The sequence below is a fragment of the Falco cherrug genome, chromosome 4 (genome assembly GCF_023634085.1).
Source record: "Falco cherrug isolate bFalChe1 chromosome 4, bFalChe1.pri, whole genome shotgun sequence".
Taxonomy (NCBI): domain Eukaryota; kingdom Metazoa; phylum Chordata; class Aves; order Falconiformes; family Falconidae; genus Falco; species Falco cherrug.
This window is the reverse complement of record NC_073700.1, coordinates 29159589-29180735: the sequence shown is the minus strand read 5'-3', so window position 1 is coordinate 29180735 and position 21147 is coordinate 29159589. Positions and strand designations below refer to the sequence as shown.

General features: G+C 49.4%; 1 protein-coding gene across 11 annotated transcripts in view; it reads right to left on the bottom strand.

Annotated features, from left to right (window-relative positions):
- Positions 1-21137, bottom strand: part of FBXL18 (F-box and leucine rich repeat protein 18) — a 50981-nt gene extending 29844 nt beyond the window's left edge. For 7 of the 11 annotated variants that reach the window (XR_008731668.1, XR_008731670.1, XR_008731667.1 and 4 more), the window contains exons 1-4: positions 15627-15823; positions 14244-14444; positions 11811-13351; positions 8825-9043 (exon numbers count right to left, since the gene is read on the bottom strand). Coding sequence is in view for 5 of the 11 variants with exons in the window: in XM_055706681.1 (XP_055562656.1) it covers positions 8825-9043; positions 11811-13351; positions 14244-14444; positions 15627-15818 (2153 nt within the window). In the remaining 6 variants the exon portion in view is untranslated. The other 4 variants (XM_055706685.1, XM_055706684.1, XM_055706682.1 and 1 more) reach the window with 4 other exon arrangements.
- Between the last annotated feature and the right edge of the window lie 10 nt (positions 21138-21147).

The following is a 21147-nucleotide window of genomic DNA, read 5'->3' as shown; positions in this document are numbered from 1 at the left end:
TAAATAGCCTAACACTACGGTCTCAATTACTTCCAACCAGTGTGGCAGGATCCAATATGTAGGTCAGGGACAAAGTCAAAAAGAAAGAGAAAAACTCCAAAGCCAGGCTGCACTTTGATCAGATTTCCTCGATTTTAGCAAGACAAAAGAGTCACTCCCTGGAATGCAGTTATCTCCTGGCAAACACTCTCAGCATGTGTTTTCAGACATACTTCTCTAGAGAGGCCGGCGAGTCCCCAGGACTCCACCTGCTGATAGAGCTAAAGGGCAGCCCAAAGCCACAGGAGAATGTCACCAGCCAGCCTGTAACGATGGATTATGCCCCCCTGCAACTCTGCACCACAGACCCCAGAAGACGACAGCTCCACTGCGTTAGGTGCTGCTCAAACTTACCTTCTCCTACTCGTAAGGAAAGGATAAGGCAGTATTTGGGACTGAAGGATGTATTCCCCCTTGAGATTTGCCAAGAAACCTAAGACCTACACCAAATTCAGGCATTTCAGCTCATCCCACTTCACAAAAGCTGGCAAGCAGGAATAAGGGCACACGAAGTGGTATAGTTAAGCACTGGCAACAGAAGGAGCACACACCAGATAAAATGAGGAAAAACAGTACCAGGAGTGGATCAACACCAGGTTTTTGAACTCCACGAACTGAGATGAGCTTATGGGAAAAGAGGCTCCGGAGAAGGAAAGTAAGGAAGTAAACCAGGAGAAGCTTGGTTTGGGGGAACAGAGCAGATGTGGACTCCAATTTGCATGACTCTCACAAATGCAAACCAATGTCTGCTGCAGTCACACACCTTCTGTCCCCTCCATTTAAGACTTTCCCCACAGGCTGGTGAGCTGCTACTGGAGAGGCACAAGTTTCCCTAGAGAAGAGAATTCAGACCAACTCACATTTTGCCCTGTACGCAGCTCTTCCACCTACAAGCACAAAACCCCTGTTAATCCTCTGCCAGGCACAGCGTAAGTCTGTTTTCACTGGAAGACTTGCTCACATCTGAAAGTTCAAATGTGGCATCCGTCTTGAAAGCTTCAGCCAGCATACCTGAGCCAGGCTGGAAACTCCCATCCCTGAAGCATGGCACAGCAGAACAGAGGAAGAGCCAGGACAAGCTGGAACAGCTGACAAGTGGCATGACCCAACATACACACACACACTCTTCTCACCTTTTCAGGGAAAGCCATACATACACTTAAAATTTGTTCCACTGGCTGTGCCCTGAACTCAGTACCAGGGAACTGCGAAAGCTCTCCTTGCTTACAGAGACTACCAATAGCATAAAATTAAGTTTTTCCAGAGCATCTTCCAAGCCATGCCAAAGAAACTGCGGGTAGGATTCCCCCCAGGCCCCTTCCTCTGTGAGCAGGGAGGACCCTTGCCCCCCAACTCATCTCCCAGAAGCCTCTCAAGAGGGGTCCAAAGCCCCCACATACTGACTCTAAAGCAGACCCGTTCCTTAATGCCATTCTCACTTCCAACCCTACTGGAGTACCAGCACGGAGCAGACTTCATTTTCAAACCTCAGAAATGGAAAGTTGTGATTCCTCAGGTTGCTCTTAACTCCACACAATGAGATATTTCCTCCATAAAGTGTCTTCCTTTAAGGGTGTCTTCCACGCCCTCCTGTCTAGAGACAAACTGGCATTCTCCCAAGGTCTGCGATTTCCCCCACCTTAAGACCCACCACTGCAGCCTCCACCCTGAGACAAAGGGACGTAGCTAAGACTCTGGAAGTCATTCACACACAACACTGCCACTCTCCCATTATCTTCCATGCAGCATCCTCTACCACCGCATTGTGTCGTGGGCAAGGAGCAATACACATCAGACTCACCCCGAGAAGAGACAAATTACAGAGAGAAACCACAGAAGCAAAACGTAAGGCACGAATGACACTGTGCTACTTCTGTAAACTGAGGTTTATATCAAACATGCTCGCAGACTGAAGTTCTTACATTATTTTTCTGGCTGAACTCTGCATCAGTCAAATGTGACCGGACAATTAGAAGGGGAGGGAATAAGAACCCAAAGAGCGATGCCAGAGCACCCAGGACACGTCCTAGGGGAGTGCTCTGCCAGAGCAAGCTGGAAGTTATTTCCTAATCTCTTCCACAAATTATAAAGCTACTGCAATAACTGCTCAATTAGATTTATTTTACCATGGAAATGCTTTAAAGCTGCAGTTAATGCTTCTATTCAGCCTTTTACACCCTCATGAAGAGAAAGCACGACAGTACTATTCCAATATTATTTCTCAGCCAAGAGAGAGAGGACAATCCTTGAAACCTATTTCATGCACAAACCAATCTACCCACTAAGGATGGCTTCAGGACTGAATTCCCTTCAAAACACAGGAGCTAGCAGTCAGAACAAGCCATTTGGGTCAACCACAGGAATGCATTTAAGAAGGGGGTATGTTAACAACCCCAAAGAAGACACATTAATATGCCAAACCGAGGATGGTCCCACAAGCCGTGCTGGCTTGTAAAGCATTTGAACCCACCCATAAACAACATCCCCGGTAGAAGCAAAGGTGTCCAGGCCACACCTCAAGCAAAGTCAGCCTTTGCCAAGCCCGCCAAGAAATTCTTGGGTAACGCAAGCTGACAAGGATGCAGTTTGTTATTCAGTCTGTGACAGAATGATTCAGGGGTTTCCAAGAGCAGGAAATGAAACAGACAATGAAAGCTGGAACAGGATGCTAATGATTCACTACACCAGCCTAGCGATACATTAAGTCTTCTGCAATCAGACGCAGGGCCTGAGCCCACAACAAGCTTAGGCTAGCGGAGTGGGATTGGCAGCTACCATGCTGGCTCTGGGACCCAGGAAAGCCAGCAGTGTACTGAGAGGGACTTTTTCAAGGTCAGAAGGAAGAGAAGGTGGTGAAGGGATGCAAAACCAGCTAGAAAATCTCAAATAAGCCCTAGGTGATAATACCAGCTTTTTGCAGCGTCAATACAATTGCAGCAGTCAGGTGGGCAGTGCAGGAGGGACGCTGGAGGACTCTGCTGAATTCAGAGATGATCTTGCACTTGCTTACTGCCCCAACAGCCCTCTCCCAGCCAATCTAACAGCAAAAAGGATTACCCAAAAGGGCTTTTCTGAGGCCAAGCCCACAATGAGAATCCAGGCAAGAGGAATACTGCAGGGATATCCAGGGCAATAGCAACAAGGGAGGGGGGAATGCTTAGCTCCAAGGTGAGCAAAAATTCTCTCGTGATAGTTCAGTCCTGTGTTAAATGCCAGGAGAGGGACTCGATCACTCAGCACTTTCCAAATACTCAGTTTCACCCCCATGCTCCCACCTGGAAGCCCTATTTCTGCAGGGCTTCATAATCCCAGGAGGGAGCTTCATCCCTTCAGCAAGCATCAAGACTCTCACAGCCACACAGGGCCACTGGAATCAGCAGTTTAAGGAAAGGTAAGATCCAGCCAAGAGTTTCGTGTTAAGAAAGGACAAAAACAAGCAGAGGAAAAATTAAGTAATGCTACAGAAGCTTGAATAGTAAGATCTAATTCAGACTGAAATAGCTATTCCTAGAAAGTGGCAGAAGTCGTACTGTGACAGCCGCTTCAAGCTAAGCAGCGCTCATACCCAACACAGGCAGAAGGAAGGTAGGTTACGTTGGTGTTTCTCTGGGTCTGCGATCCCCAGAACAGGCAGATTGTCCTAAAACAGGAAAACACTCTGCACTTCCCAGCACTGGTTAATCCTCAGAGTCACCTAAGTCATAGAATCACAGATTCATTTAGGTTGGAAAGGACCCTTATGATCAAGTCCAACCACTGCCAAGTCCACCGCTACGCCATGTTGCCAAGTGCAACCTCTACATGCATTTGAAATCCCTGCAGGGATGGGGACTCCACCACCTCCCCGGGCAGCCTCTTCCAATGCCCGACCACCCTTTTGGTGAAGACATTTCCCCTAATATCCAGTCTAAACCTCCCCTGGCACAACTTGAGGCTGTTTCCACTTGTCCTATCACTTGTTACTTGGGAGAAGAGATTGACCCCTACCTCACTACAACCTCCTTTCAAGTAGTTGTAGAGAGCAATAAGGTCTCCCCTGAGCCTCCTTTTCTCCAGGCTGAACACCCCCAGTTCCTTCAGCTGCTCCCCCTAAGCCTTGTGCTCCAGACCCTTCACCAGCTTCGTTGCTCATCCCTGGACACGCTCTCAGCACCTCAGTGTCTTTCTTGCAGTGAGGGGCCCAAACCTGAACACAGTATTCAAGGTGCAGCCTCACCAGTGACAAGTTGCACACTCGCTGAGCAAAGCCGTTTGCTGGAGACAGGTAGCCCTGCACGGCTCGGGGAACAGGGGCACAGAGCTTGAGCTGGAACTGTCAGCTCCCCATTCTGACCCAACAGCTCTTGCGGGATGCTGCACCAGGACTCCAGCCAGCCCCAGCCCCCTGCACCTTCTCCCAACAGCTATCAGACCCCAGGAAACCACAATGTGAGCAGATGAGCCCAGCTATCCACCCACCTCCCCAAAACACACTTCAGCTGCACCACGATCTTTCGCTTCCTGACCACACGCTCTACCATGGCTTAACTTGGATTGCGTTTCTATAAATCACAACTCACTTCCGTGCCTTGACACTTTCCCCCTACATATGAAGAATCCCTAATGACGCCACGTGCTCAGATTTTTTTTTGTTTTGCTTTGGTGTTTGGGGTTTTTTTATTGTTGCTTTCTTGATCTTTTCCAAGGTGTTTTTTCAAGGACTTTTCACAGGCTTGTATCGTCTGGTGCTGTAGAGTCCCTGAAATCATTACAATAGCAGTTATCTAAACACTTAAGCTAAAACCAACAAAATTCTAAATGAACACACTGGAAAATTAAATTTGTCCTTGAGGCCAAGAGGATATTTGCCAAAGCATTTCCCAACCCCTCTTCCTGCCCGTTTTCTGCTGGTAAGCCCTACCAGGAAAGCAACTTCTCCTGCACACTTGTGAAGTGCCCATTAACCATGCCATGTAGCTGCGCAATCCAGAAGTCATCCAGATTCCTTGCCCGCAAGATTTCTGAAATCTTGCGGGGCAGAGAAATACAGGCGTATAAATACTCACTTAGCATGCAACGCGGTGAGCGGTGCGACACCTTCCGTAGGCCACAGCTCCATCTAGTGGCCATTTCACGAAATAACAGTGCAGAAACCCTCGGGGGAAGCTGCTCGAAACAATCAATCCCCGTCCCCTCGGACCGGGATTCGGAGCACTTAGGAAGAATCTCAGCACAGCAACTCTGCCTAAACGGGAAAAACAAATCTCCCTTTTCTGCCAAGAAGCCCCTTTGCACAGCAACAGGTCTGATGTCACGCTTGAACCTAAAACTGTGGGTCCTCCAACTGTGGTGTTTTCGTGTTTCTAGAATTACCAGTGAAGTGGTTTCAACAGAAGAGTTATTTAAACAAAGACAACATGGGCTTGGAGCTAAGCACTTCGGCAAAGTTAGGGTCCAAGCATAAAAGGGAAAACATTGTATTCATTAGATCTGCTGCTATCTGAAGTGAGGCAGCAGCTGAGCACCATGTGATAGGGGAAAAAAATACGTAATTTTACAGAGAAACTGAGACAAGGCCACTGTCACATGTGAAATCTGAGGAAGCTGGGGGGAGTGGATATGGACCACTCAAGGCACATCTCCCCCTCTAACCACTAGGCCTTTCTTATGTGCACAGAGTATCTCCCTGAACCATAAAGGAGATTACCCCTCCCATTCACACTGTAGAAAAAAGAATAAAGAAAAACACTGCAATGATTTATCTGCCCAGAGGGAAACAGTCTTCTCTAAAGCTCAGAGGAGACCTTGCCCTTGCAAGCCTCTTGTTTGCTGATGAGGGCTCCAGATGAGTGCTGTTCTGCTTACTATGTTTCATTGCAAAAGAGGCAGAACTGAATCAGAGGTTTTTAATGACTTAAATACGTAAACTAATTTGTCCCAAATAGCAACAAACTTCAACCAGAAAACTGCCCACAAGAAAGCTGGACGCCACAGGGCCTGGTTTAGAGCTGTCACAAGACTAACAGACATGAGAACAACTCTCTTTTCAGACAAGCAGAACAGAAATACATAATACTAACCGTATTTTACAGTCAAAGGGGAGAGTTTGAGAATCAGTCCAGGCTTTAAACCATCATGCGGTGCAGGAGATTTAATACCCAGGCTCCCACCACCGCACCCTGTATAGACACCATCTTCCAATACAACACCGCAGCTGAAACCAGTCTGTTCTCCCCAAATTGGCCCCAGCCTCTTCTGTGATCTGAACCCTCCTGTGCATCCACGTCTGAAAAAGGATTGCACTGCGCTAGATTGCATTCTCAGGCCCTCCCAGCTCTACCACCTGCAGCAAACTTCTGGTGTGTGCCCACCCCTAGGCCTTTCCAGCTCCCACTCACATTTCTCTTCTCTTCTTTGAGGCACTGGGTGAATGGGGATGACTTTGGCCCCATCTCCCTGTTCATAAACGGCAATCACTTGGCTGCTCTCAGCCTAAACAAGACCATCCCCACAGCCCTAAAACAGGAACTCTAACCCTTCACAGGACCCACGGAATATGGGTCAATTCCCCTAGCTCAAGGAAGGAAGCAAAGAAAGGAAGGCTCATAGCTTTGCATTCCCTCCTCTCGCCTCCTCCTCCTCACCCGCTCTCCATGTTGTCCCCGCACACGCAGCATCTGCAGGCAAACACACACACACACCCCAAAAAAATAACAAAGGATAAATCACCCTATTTCATTCTGGCACAAGGATACATGACTTTAAACTTGCTGCCCAATGGGCCCTCCCAGGTTAAAGCTTGGATTAAAGGGACAGACTAGCGGCACGTTTTTAAAGGAAGCCATGTTGTGTGAATCAAGAGCCTTATCCACAGGTTTAGGCAATGAACTAACTCACACACGATTTTACTGCACATCTCTTTGCCCTTGGAGTAGTAAATAAAATGCAGTCAAGAGAAAGTCAGTTCCTGACCCCATCTGATGGCACAATTGTGCCAGGATAAGAATGGGATCACTGGAAAAGTCACGTGGTTAAACACACTGATGACTCGTGGAAGACTCCAGGCTTTGCTTACACATCATTTTCTGTATTCTGTTCCTTCCATTTTATTATTAGAGACAGTTGCATGAGAACGGGATCTTTGTTGCTTAGGAGAGCATCTGCTCCCACTGCTTATACTCCTCCTGAAGTCATAATCTTACGTGACATCAAAATCGTTTCCAGAGCCACCAATTACAATGTCACAGAGGATTATGACTTCAGGTGTAGAATCTGCAGCAGGAGCAGATGCTCTCTTCAGGAAAAAAAAAGAAAAGAAAAGAAAAAAAAAAACTTCAAAAAAATCCTGTTTTCATACAAATGTCTCTATTAATAAAATACAAAAGAAGAAAAAAATAGTATGACAGCCAGAACTGTTGCTAAATATAAAAATGGTTTTTAACATTTCCACGAGGCATCAGCTGCTCTTTGGAAAGTTCCCAGGGTTTAAATTATTAAGAGGTGCAGAACATAGTGAGAATCCATCCACGACAGAGAGAAAGAGGGTGAAAAGACAGCAGAGCAATGTATTTCTGCTCAGCAAGTGGACATTAAAATTTTGGCCAGTGCTCCAATTACATCCAGAGGGGAGAGCAAAATAAAAAACAGGAACTGTCGATTTTTGGTTCTTTCTAAGGATCCCCAAAACACAACTGATAGCAACCAAGAAATGTTTTTAGAGATATGAAGCTCTGTGAAAAACAAACTCCAAGAATCCTTGTCACACCACAAGGAATTTACTCAGATGTTTCCAGCAATCACTATCCCTGAAGGGCGCGGAGCATTTTGGAGGCAGTAACAAACAATCTCGTGTGCCGTTTGGTAGGTAGCTAATATAGTCATAGGCTCTTCTGGATCTGGTCCGCGGAAACAAGCCAAGTGTAATAAGTCAGTTTGAAGCAGAAGAAAGGCTGGGGGGGAGGAGCACCCTTTAGGATGCAGTAATAATGCCGTGTGATTTGAAATTTTTATTAGAGCTTAACAGGGCAAAGCAACAGTAGGTGACAAAGAAAACAGACTGAAGGCGGAGAAAAAGCCTTATAGAAAAAAAAATAATAATGGAAAGTCTGTTGCATGGGAAATATTTTGTAAGATGACTGCCACTATTAGAAGATTTCAAAATGCCAAGCCTAATTAAAAGCTCTCTTTTCAAATGCAGTTCATGGCTCGCACACAAACGTTTGCCACCACGTGAGCCTCAGAACACTGCAAGGGGCCAAGCAAAATGCATTTAAGAACTGCCAAACGTGCAAAGCAGTTTGTACCAATTCTCCCCCCCACACACACCCCGAAGAAAAACCCTTCACAGCAATCCTTTAAAGGCTTTGAATTGTGCTGCCAGGGGATTATCAGTAAGTGACATTTACAAGTGATTAGAGGACAGAGAATTATCTTAGTCACTTGTGGGAAAGGAGGAAAGCTTCAAGGTCAAATCTCTCAGTACTTAAAATGTCGGCAGATGTTTTGTTTACAGAAAAAGCGTAATTTGATTTATGATGAAGCTTTACATCCAGAACTTCAACTCAGCCAACGGAACTGCAGAGAACATGGGTGGGAATGGAATAAAAAATTCATATAATACCTTCAAATATTTCACTGATTCACTCTTATTAAAATAAGAGGCTAGTTCATGTGCCAAGTGGTTACACAGTACCTATTAGCTTCTTGGAACAAGTGCTCCAAGCCATATAAACTTTGGCAAGCCAGGAAACGGAGATAAATCTTCAACAGCTCCAGAAATCCCACATCAACCCCTTTCCGCACTCACCTCCGGACAATAGATTGCTGGAGATTTTTGCAAACGGTAAGAGATTCTCCCATAAACATGTGGCACATGATGACCTCAAGGCAGTTGGCCATGAATGACATCACTGCGTCAGACTGCAGAGTCCCACTCCGGGAGACGATGCAAAGCCGCTGGAGAGAGGAGCAATGACTCAGTGCCTGGAAGAACTGGGCGCCCGCACAGAAGTACGGCTGTTCCAGCCTGCAAGAATAAACAAAACCAAGTCAATGGGCAATTCATACTTGGGCCGTCTTCAGACAAGAGGGGGGACAGCACATTCATGGGGGGCTGGCAACTGGAGCAACCAGTGTCCCCTACCACCTGTTTCACTTACACAGGTGATAACCTTCTACCTGCTTATGGCAGCGGTATGGCATATCAAACCCAACATTGCAAGCTCGTACCCCTTGCTTGCTAGCGGCTCTTGGACAGCGTGTGCTAAAAGACAAGGAGACAAATAGGCAGAAAGGCCCTAAACTGCAGAATTCCAGCACCCGCAGGGAGCAACCCTGGTTTTGCAAGTTTTCCAGCTTTTGCTGCCTGGCATCCACCAAGCACTCGATGTGGATTTAAGGACTTACTGCTCCAGTGCACCAAACACTGATCAAACCGGTCATCTTCAGTTTACTGCCTCGAGAGAAATGGGCATGAAAAATCCACAACACATGCATGGTGATGCAGAACTTGGGCCTCTGAGCCAACTGAGTGACCACAACCATCCTGCCCCGGTCAGAGGATGGCAAAGGATCAAAGCTACTGCTCTCACACCAGAAGAATAACCATCATCAATCCAGGCTTTGTCTTAAACACTTGGCCTGGAGAAGAGAGACAGGATCCTCTATCATGGCTATCCACAATCTTGCGTCACAGCCCAGAGCAGGACGACAAAATGACATGGTGAAGCCACACCTGACCAACAAGGGGTCTATGTTTTACCTAGCTGCATAACTGGATGACTCCCTCACAGAAACCAATCTGTAGGAAGCAGAACTGGCTCAGGGACAGTGCCTCCAGGAGAGTACGTCTGCTCAGTGTAGATTTACTACAGGGCCTCAGAGCACTTGGGAATCCCAGTCATTGGGTCAGCAAGGCCAAGAGCTCTGAGAAGGTTAATCCATTAGGTGGTAACAAGCTGTCTGTCCCAGCCTGATCTGGATAATCTCTGCATAGGCTTTTGTAGTATGCAGGACTATCTCAGCCACTTAATCCTGTTAATTGATAAATTCTGTTTTAGAGTCTCACCCTGCAACTGCTGGTCCGGTAGCATAGCCTGAAGATATCCTAACAGCCCATGGGCACTCTGGGTAATAGATTAAAATTAATATTAAGGAAACGGGCAGCCTCTTAAATTTTTGAACTGCATTATTGGTCCATCGTAAACTTAGGACAAGAAGCACAGATTTCCTGCAACCTCAGCGCAGGTTTCTAGGTTAATCTCCGCGACGCGACAGCCCTACTTGCAATACTGCCTTTCACTCGCTAGATGGCAACGTTGCTTTGGAATATCACCGCAAACTCGTTTCTCAGCTTGGAAAATGGGGAAGAGAATAAAAGGGTAGAAGCAGCAGAGAATTAGTCAAATGAAAAGGAAACTACATTATCAGGAGGAAGTGCTAAACATTAAAATCCTCTTAAACCTATATAAAACCTTAGACTTTACACAGGAAAGAACAACAGCGGCTTATATTGAAATGCCGGGCTGTTACAAGGAGGCACCCTTGTTTGTCATTCATTCAAGGCTCTGCGCTGCCTCCCATCTTTATCGCTCCTGGCCTCCATTTCAAAGCCTCTGGAAACTACAGGACCTAGACTGAATGAAGCAACACTGTGCACCCAAACCCCCGTCCCCAGATCTTCGTTCCTCCATGACTGCTTAGTCTCCTGAAGGTTAAAGATACATTCATGTGACCCAAGCCATTAAGCAACTGCATTTCCAACTGCCGCCGTCCCTTGACTAAGAGACCAACATGCTCCCTGCCTGTTATAAATGGGAAGCGGTGAACAACAAAAACCCTCCTGAGGTGTTTTAGCCACCCTGGCTCCTTTCACTATTGCAAAGGATCAGGAACATGCACACAAACACCAGTCTCAGCTGATGAGCAATAATTCTAGTGCCACTGCTGATCTTTGTGATCACAGGAGTGACCTTGCTACTGTTAGGCATTTTAGACCCATTTGTGAACAGAAAATGACAATGGGACTGATCTAACAGAATCAAGAGAAGCCAATTTAGGGACAAAAGAAGAAAAAAACCCATATTTCTCAAGTAATAACATTTGTGTTTTTATAGACGGCTGCAAGGAAACCATCATAGTTCATGCCCTTTGCTTTATTAAGCACATTTTGGTTACTGTGAAGCTCTTTTGCGCACCCTTTAGGACCAGATCCTTGGTAGGATCTTTAAATCCTACCAGGAGAGGAACACCAACAGGACAAACTCTAAATCCGGAATGCTTTCAACGTACTAAAAATTTAAAAAAAATTAAAAGGCAAGATTTTAATACAAACTGAAGGCAGAAAAGTATCTCATTGGCAAACCTAAGGAACACTCTACATTATCTAGACGTTGTAGGAGTCTCTTCCTTCCTGGAAGTTTAAGAGATGTACATGCACACAAAGCCAAAAAGTCAGCAAAAGCACATAGTATTTAACCTAGCCCTGGCAGGTCATTAGCTCCCAAATATGCAGCATCCACTCTTCCTTATCTAAAAGGAAGGCAGCTGCAGCACAGAGAGCTTTTGCTTTTAAAACACTGCTTAAAGGGCATATCCTGAGCCCTCAGGGAGAGCATGTAATGCCTTCCCGCTCTCCACAAGCCAGCAAGGAAAACACCCAGTGTTCAAGCCATTACAGCTGCTTTTGACCAGAAGACGAACACTCGCAGTTTTAACACCAGCTACAACAAACCACGCAGCACATTTCTGGAGATCCACAAACAAAATGCAGATGTTCAACGGCAGCCCCTCACCTGAGATCTCTCAAACACTTGCAGTGTTTCAGCATGTCCATGAGAGCAGACATATAGACCACTTTCCCCATCATGCCCAGGTTGGCCAATGAAAGAGTCCGCAAATGCTGGCACTGCAATCCAATGTTAATAAGCCCAGAGCCGGTAAGAATATTTGGCAGTTGTGCTAAGGTGAGGCTATGCAAGTAAGTCAATTGGCTTATGGCAGCCACCTCTGAATCCCCCACACTTTGTGCCCGGACACAAGGAGGCAACGAGTTCCGAATTGCTGGCTCATTGCGTGGCATGGCAGAGGAGAAACTGGAACCAATTATTTCCAAGGTTTCCAAAAAGCGGAGGCTTCCCATCAAAGCCCAGAATACAGAAGACTCCAGCTTCTGATTTGCCTGATCCGCTAAGTTCCTTGGATACGTCTGTATCCCAATCCGAACTTTCCTTCCAAATGTTTGGGGCACCAAATTAGATGCCGTGGGAGGCTTTTCCACATTTGCAGCAACATCTGTGATGGAGCAAACCGGTAGCGCTAACGAGAGCAGGTGCTTTAGCCTGGACAGAAGCTGGCACAAGTGATTCCCTATGCTTTCCGAGCTGTGATGGTGGGCTGCAGAGAGGTTGAGGTGTCTCAGGTTGCAGCAAGACATGACCAGGCTTTCCAGAATGCTACTGTCAATGTCATCTTCTGCTTTTCGAAACAAGGATTCCGGAGCCAAACAGTGAATGCAGCCACTGAGATTCAAGCTGGTCAAGCTTTTAAGATCCTTCCCACCATTAATAACTCTCTGGATCAGGTGACCACCAGATAAGGTGCATCGGCTAAAGCTGAAGTAGAAAGGGTTGTTGAACTTCAAGTGTTGCAGGAGCCCAGAGCCATTAATCCAGGCTTTGGGCAATTGTAAAGCATCCAGACGTACATTTCGAGCCATAGAGTCTAGGAGGTTTTTAGTGGCTCCCGTCTCCGCAAAGCTACCAGGGGCAGAAATAAGGAAGGCATGAAGGTTCTCAGGTGTCCGATCACTTAACACCGCCAAGTACAGCCTCACCACCTCCTGATTAACATAGCCAGGAGCCAGCCTGGCATAGAAGACACGGAGGTTCTGGTAATGGGGTACATTGCTCTCACCTACCATTAGCTGCCCAGAGAGCATAAAGCCTTCTCGTGAGCGATCAAGGATCTCAAAATAAAGCAGCAGTTTCTCAAGGCTAGTGCAGCACGGAACGACACCATATGACGGCGTGTAAAGGGTTTGCTTCAATTCCAAGACACGGCTAAGAGTGGCTTTACACTCACTGCTTAGCTGACTGGCATCGAAACCCGGATTTACATCTATTGCCAGGGAGCGCAGGTGCTGGAGCGTGGACAGCATCTTTGAGAGACGGAGAGAGGTGATGTGGCACCCAGACAAATTCAGTTTTACCAGGTTCTTGCATCGCGTTACGTGATCAATAGTGGAGCTGGGCAGCCAATAGCACCCAGCCATGTTCAGCTGGTAAATCTCTTTTCCGATATCCCTCATCAGCTGCTTCACTTTGTCTTTGTTTACCTGTACTCAAACAAAACCACATTCAATGAGATATACGGCAATAGTGTGTACTGATTCAGTTTCCCATCTGAAAATGGGGATAAGAGTGATTAGCACTTAGATTACATGGCTCACCAAAGGTTTCGGGATGCTAGCGCAGTCTAAGAATTATTATACTGCTGGTAGCTGGCTTAGTCTGCCATGCTTTGGACTCTTTTTAAGATTATACTTCCTTCAGCTTCTTAGCCTGTGCAGTTCTGCATTACTGACTGCGAGGCCAAATCTGTTCAGCAACCGACAGTGGAATGGAAGACCATCTCCATTTTCTAACAGCAAAGCTATTTCAGCAGAGCTAGCTATCTACAGAAACTCAAATTGAAAGAAGAATGTTTCCATTCTCCATCCAGTTTCCTCTTTTGGAAATGAGTAAAAAAGGTTACCCCTTGCCTGCACTTGGTGATACAGTCCTCATAAAATGTATCACCCTTCATTTCCAAGCTTTATTTTTGTTTTAACACATACAATTTCAGGCTGAGCTGAATGCATGCCTGGCAGCAATATGCACAACGTATTTTTGCACAACAACGTGGAAAATATATTTTGAGGAAATGGTAACTTTACACAACCACAGCTACAAAGGGAAAGTCATGTTTACTTTCACTTTAGCTTCCAGAAACACAGAGAAGATAGTTTTCACTGACGGTATTTTATATAACTAAGGGACCACAGAGCTGTTCTAACAAAGCATTCTGGAAAACAAATGCTTTTATAAAACAGTTTATTGTTTATTTGATTTCAGAGTTCAAGAGCAGTTCATTTATGCAGACACATTGGAAAGTTCTACTTCTTGGCATTTTGTCACAAGTCAGATTTGTCTTCATAGCTAACAGAAGAAGCAAGCTACTCTTCCCACCTTATAGTCTTTTTGAAGTAAAACTGTATGTGTTAGACTCTTGTCAAGGCAAAGCATTGCTAGCTTCCTGCAGGTTCTCCTGACGTTCAGGACAAGGTCTGTGCAAGGGACGTAGCTGAGGATGTGCAAAAGGATCTCATCTGAGAACTCCATCAAGTTGACGCCATTACTTTCTTCCTCACTCTCCCCACTTATGATCTCCTGGGGGGGGTGGGGAAAGAAAAAAGAAAAAAGAGAAAAGCTACTAGGTCAGAAACTTCAGCAACGCTTGTGAGAAAACAGATACCCCGAGTCTCAAAGATTTATAAAGTGAGACAAAACAGAAACACTTGAATCTTTAAGTACTTCCATCTGCACCATGAAACCAAGAGCCTTCCCTTAGACACTAATACGGAGGCAGCGCAAAACTTCGCACAAAGCCACAGTACCTTTTGGTGTTGGTTACTTCAGAATGAAGAGAAAAAAACATTGACATTCCTTACCCTTTTGCCACTTACTTTGCAGTTAAGTGACCGTCCCTGATTCTTTTCTAAATATAACACAGCAGTCTCTTTCTACATCCTACTGCTAAGTGCCATCCATTTCAAAAACCTTAAGGGTTATGTAACCATATATATCTGTGTATATATATATACACAGACACACAAACAAAACTGCGGCCCAGCACCGGAACACCCACAGCTCTTCTGACACGTGCTTACACCCCAACCGTACGACACGGCGCTCTGACAGCCAGGCTCCAACGGGGACACGGGAGCCCCTTTGCTCCCCCAGCCCACGCTCCTTCCTTCGACCCTGGGGTGACAAGGGACCCCCAGCAACCGCACCCCAACCCCGCCGGGAGCCTGACAGGGTGCCTTGTGCGAGGAGGGGGCACGGCCCCTAGCCCACCCCCCCGCATTGATGGCGGTTTGGGGGGCGGCCAGGGCTGCAGCACCGTCCTTACTAAAACCTAGTCTGGTATTAATGCCACGGCATGCCCCTCCAGGGGGGCAGCTGGTGCCACCTCACAGCCCCTGCGAAACCCCGCCAGAAGTGGGCGATTTTGCCCCCCGCCATGGCCGGCCCCGCCAGCCCCGCCTCAGGAACCGGCTCCCCGGGGCCTCCCCACGCCGTCGGGCAGCCCGGGCCAAGCCCCGCGGGGAGAGGGGCCGCCGGCCCCACCCGCCCCACCACCGCCATCTGAGCCCCCTCACCGCCGCCGAGGCCGGCTCCCGCCCTGCTCGCTTCGTCTCCATCCCTGAGAGGAGCCCGGCTCCCCCCAGCCCAGGGAGGCGGCGGCGGCGGACGAGCCCCGCTACAGCCCCGGGTAACGGCTCCCCGAGGGGCCGGGGCGGAGGGGGAAGCGGAGGGCGAGAGGGGCCCTCCCCCGCCCCGGCTCACCTCCCCACAGCGGAACATGGCGGCGGCCGCGCGGTCCCGCCACCGCCTCCCGCGGGCACCGCTCAAACCGGCCGCGTCCCGGCCTGGCTCCCCGCCGGCCCGGCCGCCGCACGGTTCTTCCGGCGCTGCCATGACCCGGCTTCCGCGGCTCGCCACTCCCCCGCCGCCCCCTCGGCCGCCCCGCGCCGCCATCTTGAGCGTGGCGCGGCGGGAGGAGGCGCCTGCCGCCGGTGGGCGCCATCTTGAGAGCGGCGGCGCCATGATGGGAGTGGCAGGTCCGGGTTGGGGCGCCCGCCTCGGTGCCGTCCCCTCACAGTTCAGCTCTCGCTGAGGGCGCCTTCGTCGTGGGGGCGGCAGCTCTCTGCGGCGGTGAAATCCGGATTGTTCAGCGGGAAGCACCGTGGCTCCCTCGCCTCTGCCCCAGGGCCGCCACTGCTGAGGCATCGGGCACAGCAGGAGCCCGGCGAGCGGCCGCTTGGCCTCCTCAGCCCTCGGCAGCCCGCAGCCGCGGGCCCTTTGCCACCCCGATAGCTGACTCACGCTGGGCCCACACCCCGCGAAGCCCTGAGTCGGCTCTGAAAACGTAAATCCACCCTGTGAGGAGCTGCTGGGCACAGCAGTGACTCAGCAGGCGAGCGGGGGGCAGAAGAAGCCCCACCAGTTTGGTGGGAAGCCCCAGCCAGGCTGTTGTGCAGCCCCCGGGGTGAGCGCCCTGGTTTTCTGGAGAGATGGCAGAGCATTTGGGAGAACAGTCCTCTCCCGTTCAGGCTGTGGGTTGGAAGCAGCCAGGGTGTGGAAGATGGGACACCCGTGAGCACTGAACGGGTTGGTGCTAACAAGGGGGCTGCAGGTACCACCCCTTTCCTCCCAGGAAAACCCTAAATACAAACCTGTCAGCTTCAGGTTCGCTGGTCATGTATGCGAAGTTCATCAAACTGGGCTAAATATTGTAACTTTGGCTGTGGGTGTGAGACACGATCCTTCCCTTCACTGATGCACAGAGGGCCATGCAGAAGTCATCCAGGGCTGCTGTGAGCGCAGCCATTGCACACGGCAAAGTCCAAGGGGAGCAGCTGGCTCAGCACTGTTACTATTAGCTCCTCATCCCAAATCTCAAGTACAGACAGGACTAGAGCGCTGGAATTTCCAGTTACGTGTATGCTTCAGGAATTTTGTTCACAGAAAATGTGTTTTAAAGATGACCCACAAAGGAAAATGAATAGGTTGCAGCTTTCTTCCTGCTTGATTGTTGCCATTTAAGGCTATGACTTAGATCAGGAGTAGACTAGGGGGTTCACTTAGAAATAGCAAGTGCCTCAAGTCTTGATTACCTGTTTTGCTCCTAGGCCTGTGAGAAGGCTCTGGTGTTGAAGAGGAAAACCCCTTTTAGCCCTTAGATGAGGGAGAACCTCAGTAAGAGAATCTGTACCTGCTTTGTTATGTGTTTCACTTAAATAGAAGGTAATGACAAATCCGGAGGCACTTCAGTCAAGACTGACTTGTTTGACGTCTTGGGGAAAATACCACCGTACCATATTTGCAGTCATCAGGGAAAGCAGAGACCAGGGTGGAGGAGACCTGCATTTCCAATGCAAATGGTAAATAAAATCATCAGCCAGGCCCATAAGCAGAGTAAAAGCCCTGCCCAGAGAGCCAGGTCAGCTGGAACAGCCTGCATTAAGACGAGCCACAGGTTCCCTCCAGCCCTGCAGCATACATGGACCAGACAGCAGCTGACAACCCCAAATAAGAACTGGGAACAGAGACAGGTAGGTGTAAGAACCTCCTGAGGAGAAACAAGGCTCAGAGCAGTTCATAAGAGGAGTTGCACTTGGACTCACGATCCACCAAATAAATGAGCAATGTGGTGGTGTAGATAAGACATGAAGGTTGAACAGTAGGCAGCGGCGGGACGTAAAGGAGGAAGGAAACAGAACAGCTACACTGAACTCTGGCATTTCTCTTGGTGGTTGCTGGTCGGTGGCCAGCCGGTGAGAGGAGAAACCCTCCCTGCTGCACTTTGCTTCAGGCACACTTTTCTCTGTGTGGGCACTTGGGAGCCTTCTGTGAAGATGGGCTCAGTTCAGGGCTGGGCCATCTCAGGGCAGACTTCGTTCTTCTTATGACTAATAAACAGTTTTCTTAGCCCAAAGAAGGCAGGTACATACCATGCTGTCCCAGTCCACGAGGGCAACCAAACAAATTACTGCTAGTATCAAGGTATTTCACGCTGTATAAAACAAAATATCTTAACTATTCAATACCAGAGTGACCTGAGGATTTTACATTTTTCCCTTTGGAAAGTCTTGGGTCATTTCTTTCCTCTGATTCTTCTTAAGACTGATACAGTCTGGACATCTCATCTTTTTGTCAGCATGACTAAAGCCCAGCTAGACTACGGTGGCCAGTGAGCTTGGTATGCTTGGGTGAATTGCTAGCTCCACTGCTGTAAGTGATTTTCAATACTTGATACAGTTTAGTACCATAAGGCCTGCTAAAGTAGATTACAGATGGGTGTAATACAAGTCAGGGCAAGCTCCAGGTCAGCAATCCTTCTACAAAGACCAGCTTCAAAAACCAGGACTCTCCCTGCCCCAAGCACAGCCGATACCCACAGTCCCATCCCTGAACTGATACCTCAGAAAGCCTGTTTTCTGAAGCAGACGCTTTGCATCCTCAGACAGGACTTCTGTGAGGTGGCCAGTTTTGTTTGAACACTTTGGGATTTCCTGGGACTTTTGCATGCAGCCAGCTGGCACCTTTCCTGAAGCAGCACACACTCGCTAACAAGAGAATGGGACCCCCCCAGCCAGCGACCATTTCTGGTCAACGCTCCCCAACACAGCTAAGAGACAATGAGGCCCTTCAGGGCTAAATCTTGAGAGCTGCCACTGTCTCCTTTGCCAAGGACATCACTAATTCCTGGTAGTGGCTTGATTCCATAAGCAGCTCAGCGAGGTGACTTTCCAGGTCACCAGCTAATTGCAGGTGAAGTGCCAGTGACTGTCTCCAGCAGGAGCGAAAGTTGGGAGCTCTGGGGGAAGAAAGGGCGTAAAATGTGTTTGCTCAGCTCCCTTGAGCCGAGCTAGCTCCCTCCCGGGCAGCTAAAGGGAGGTGAGAAAGGGCTGGGTGGCTTGCAAGGATCTGCAGTTGAGTCCCGCCGTCTCCGCAGCCTGAGAAACCCTGGTATGTCACCAGCGCTGCACCAGACAGCGGGACGCGCTCAGCCCAGCCCATGGGTGGCTGTTTTAAACCTCCTGGTCTCCCCACAATCCCTGGCTATTTGTGTTCTGGAGAGGAGGAGGAGGAGATAGCCAGGGGACTGATTATTCCCTACACAGCTCCTTTAGGTCTAGTCCATGGCTGGTGGCTTCAAGAGCCAGGACACAGCTAAACCGAATCCTCTACCACCCTTCCTGTGGCAAGCCCCTTGGCATTTCCCCACCTCTGAAACAGTAAGGGGTGAACTGAGCCTTTCGAAACGTGATGACGGAGAAACTGCAGTTAAAAAAAAATCCCCCCTCTTCCTGGCGTTCCTGAGAGGAAACCACCCCGGGCTCCCCCCTGCTCGCTGTAGTTGGGAGCAGTGAGTAATGCTCACAGGCTTCCCTGCCCGGCACCACATTCTTTTCTCCAGCATGTAATGGCCCAGAGGAGGAATAAACTGAGCCTGGCTGGAGCAGCCTGCAGAATAGCTGTGCGCACTGTGCCGGCCTCACACTGGAGAGGCATCAGGAAGGGCTGTGAAAGGCTCGGCCTCATTTTATTGGGGGGGCTCCTTGCCTGGATCTGCAAGTGAAATAGGAATAGAGGAGAAAAAACCCCACCCTGCAAAGTATTAACTAACAGAAAGTCTTACCTGCTGTGCTCGGGAGCACAAAAATCAGACCAGCATCCCTGCACCCAACAGGTCTGCACCAGCCCATTGCTCACCCTCTCCCTGTGTCTGCACCCCTGCCCACCTGAGCTGCTCTCGGCCCCTGGCGTTCCGCTGCTGTGGTTTCTCCCTCACCACCACCTCTTCTGTCCTTTGTGCCTCAACACATTTTTCCACAGTAATCATTTCAGGGACGGCTGAAGAAAGGCGCCCCATTTCCCTATTGCCATCATCTCTTCTTGCCTCCTCGTCTTTTTCCTGCCCTGCTCCCACCAGCTCCCTCCAGGAGCTGCCACTGCCGCCTCTTCACCCCATTTCCCCGAGACCTCAGGTTGTAAGCGCAGTTTGAGCCTTGCTCCAACCTGTTTCACCTCCGCTGTTGCGAACTGGTGCTTCCAGTAACTCGTCTGCCCAGCTCAGTGTCTGCACCTACAGCCCTGCCAGGCTCTTACTGCACCCGGGGCAGCGAGGAGGGAGGCTGGGGAGATGAAGGGTGGAAACCAGCAGGTCCACCCTCAACTCAGCATGCTGCCAGAGCATGATCAGGCCAGGCAGAGGATTAAAGGGCCAATGGAGCCTATTCCCTGCCTTTCATCTGCTGTGAGTGTGACACAATCGCAGCCATTAGCTCTTCAAAGACAGCGCAGGGTTGGGAAGCCAGCACGCCTGTGAGCAAGGCTGCAAGGTCTGGTCTGCCCGAGTTGTCAATGCACAGTGTCACCTGGCTTTGCTCTCCCTGATCCCTGACCTGGCAGCCTCGGTCCTCTCCATCTTCCTTCCACAGCAGCAGCTCCAGCGGCTCGCAGGCTTTGCTGTGCCCAGGAGGGTCCCAGCTCCCAGCACAGCTTTGTGAGGGTCCCCGTAGTGGCTGCTCCTTTTCATAAAATGGGAGAACTTGATCCATCAAACCAAGCTGAAGTTTCACTGGAGGTTCAGAAGCCCCAGAGGATGGGGACAGAGCCAAGAAGCCACGCAAACCTCCTTTCTGGCAGAGGCTGGGCTACAGGCAGGTATCGGCCCTGCCCACAGCAACTCCTGGAGCTGTGAGCTGTCACTCGCCCTGGAACAGCTTCCTCCCTCCCCACACCCTTTTCCCAGCCGCACCCCTGCCCAGCGGCCCTGCTCTCTGAAGGGAATTTTTTCCACTTCACAGGAGACTCTCTCGCTTTCACCTGAGAAGCTGCTCCACCCTGCAAGCAGCCTGCCAGAGCACTCAAGTCTCCCAGCCCGAGCACCAGCAGGACAGACAAGCTCAGGCAGCTGGTGCGGGGCAAAGCAGGGGCACTGCCCCGTGGGTCACAGAGGGCTGCAGCCTTGGCTAAGGGAGACGCCAGCTGCTCTGGCATGTTGTTTATGACACCACCACCACTATCTTATCAAGCCAAAGCTAGCCATACTGCACTGCTAAGGAGTCTCCACAAAGCTTTCAGAAGATGCTGGATTGCCACAGATCCCAGCTCCTCCAGCAGCTCCCCATTGCACACACTGGCAGTATCTGGAGAGCTCCAGCCCTGGAGACCTGTAAGATTTGGCAGGCACAGCTCTTCCCAGCTGTATCACCACAAGCCACCTGGCTTGCACACCAGCCAGCCTGCAGCACCAGCACCCAGCCCGCACAGCCTGGCAAGGCTAGATCAGAGCACA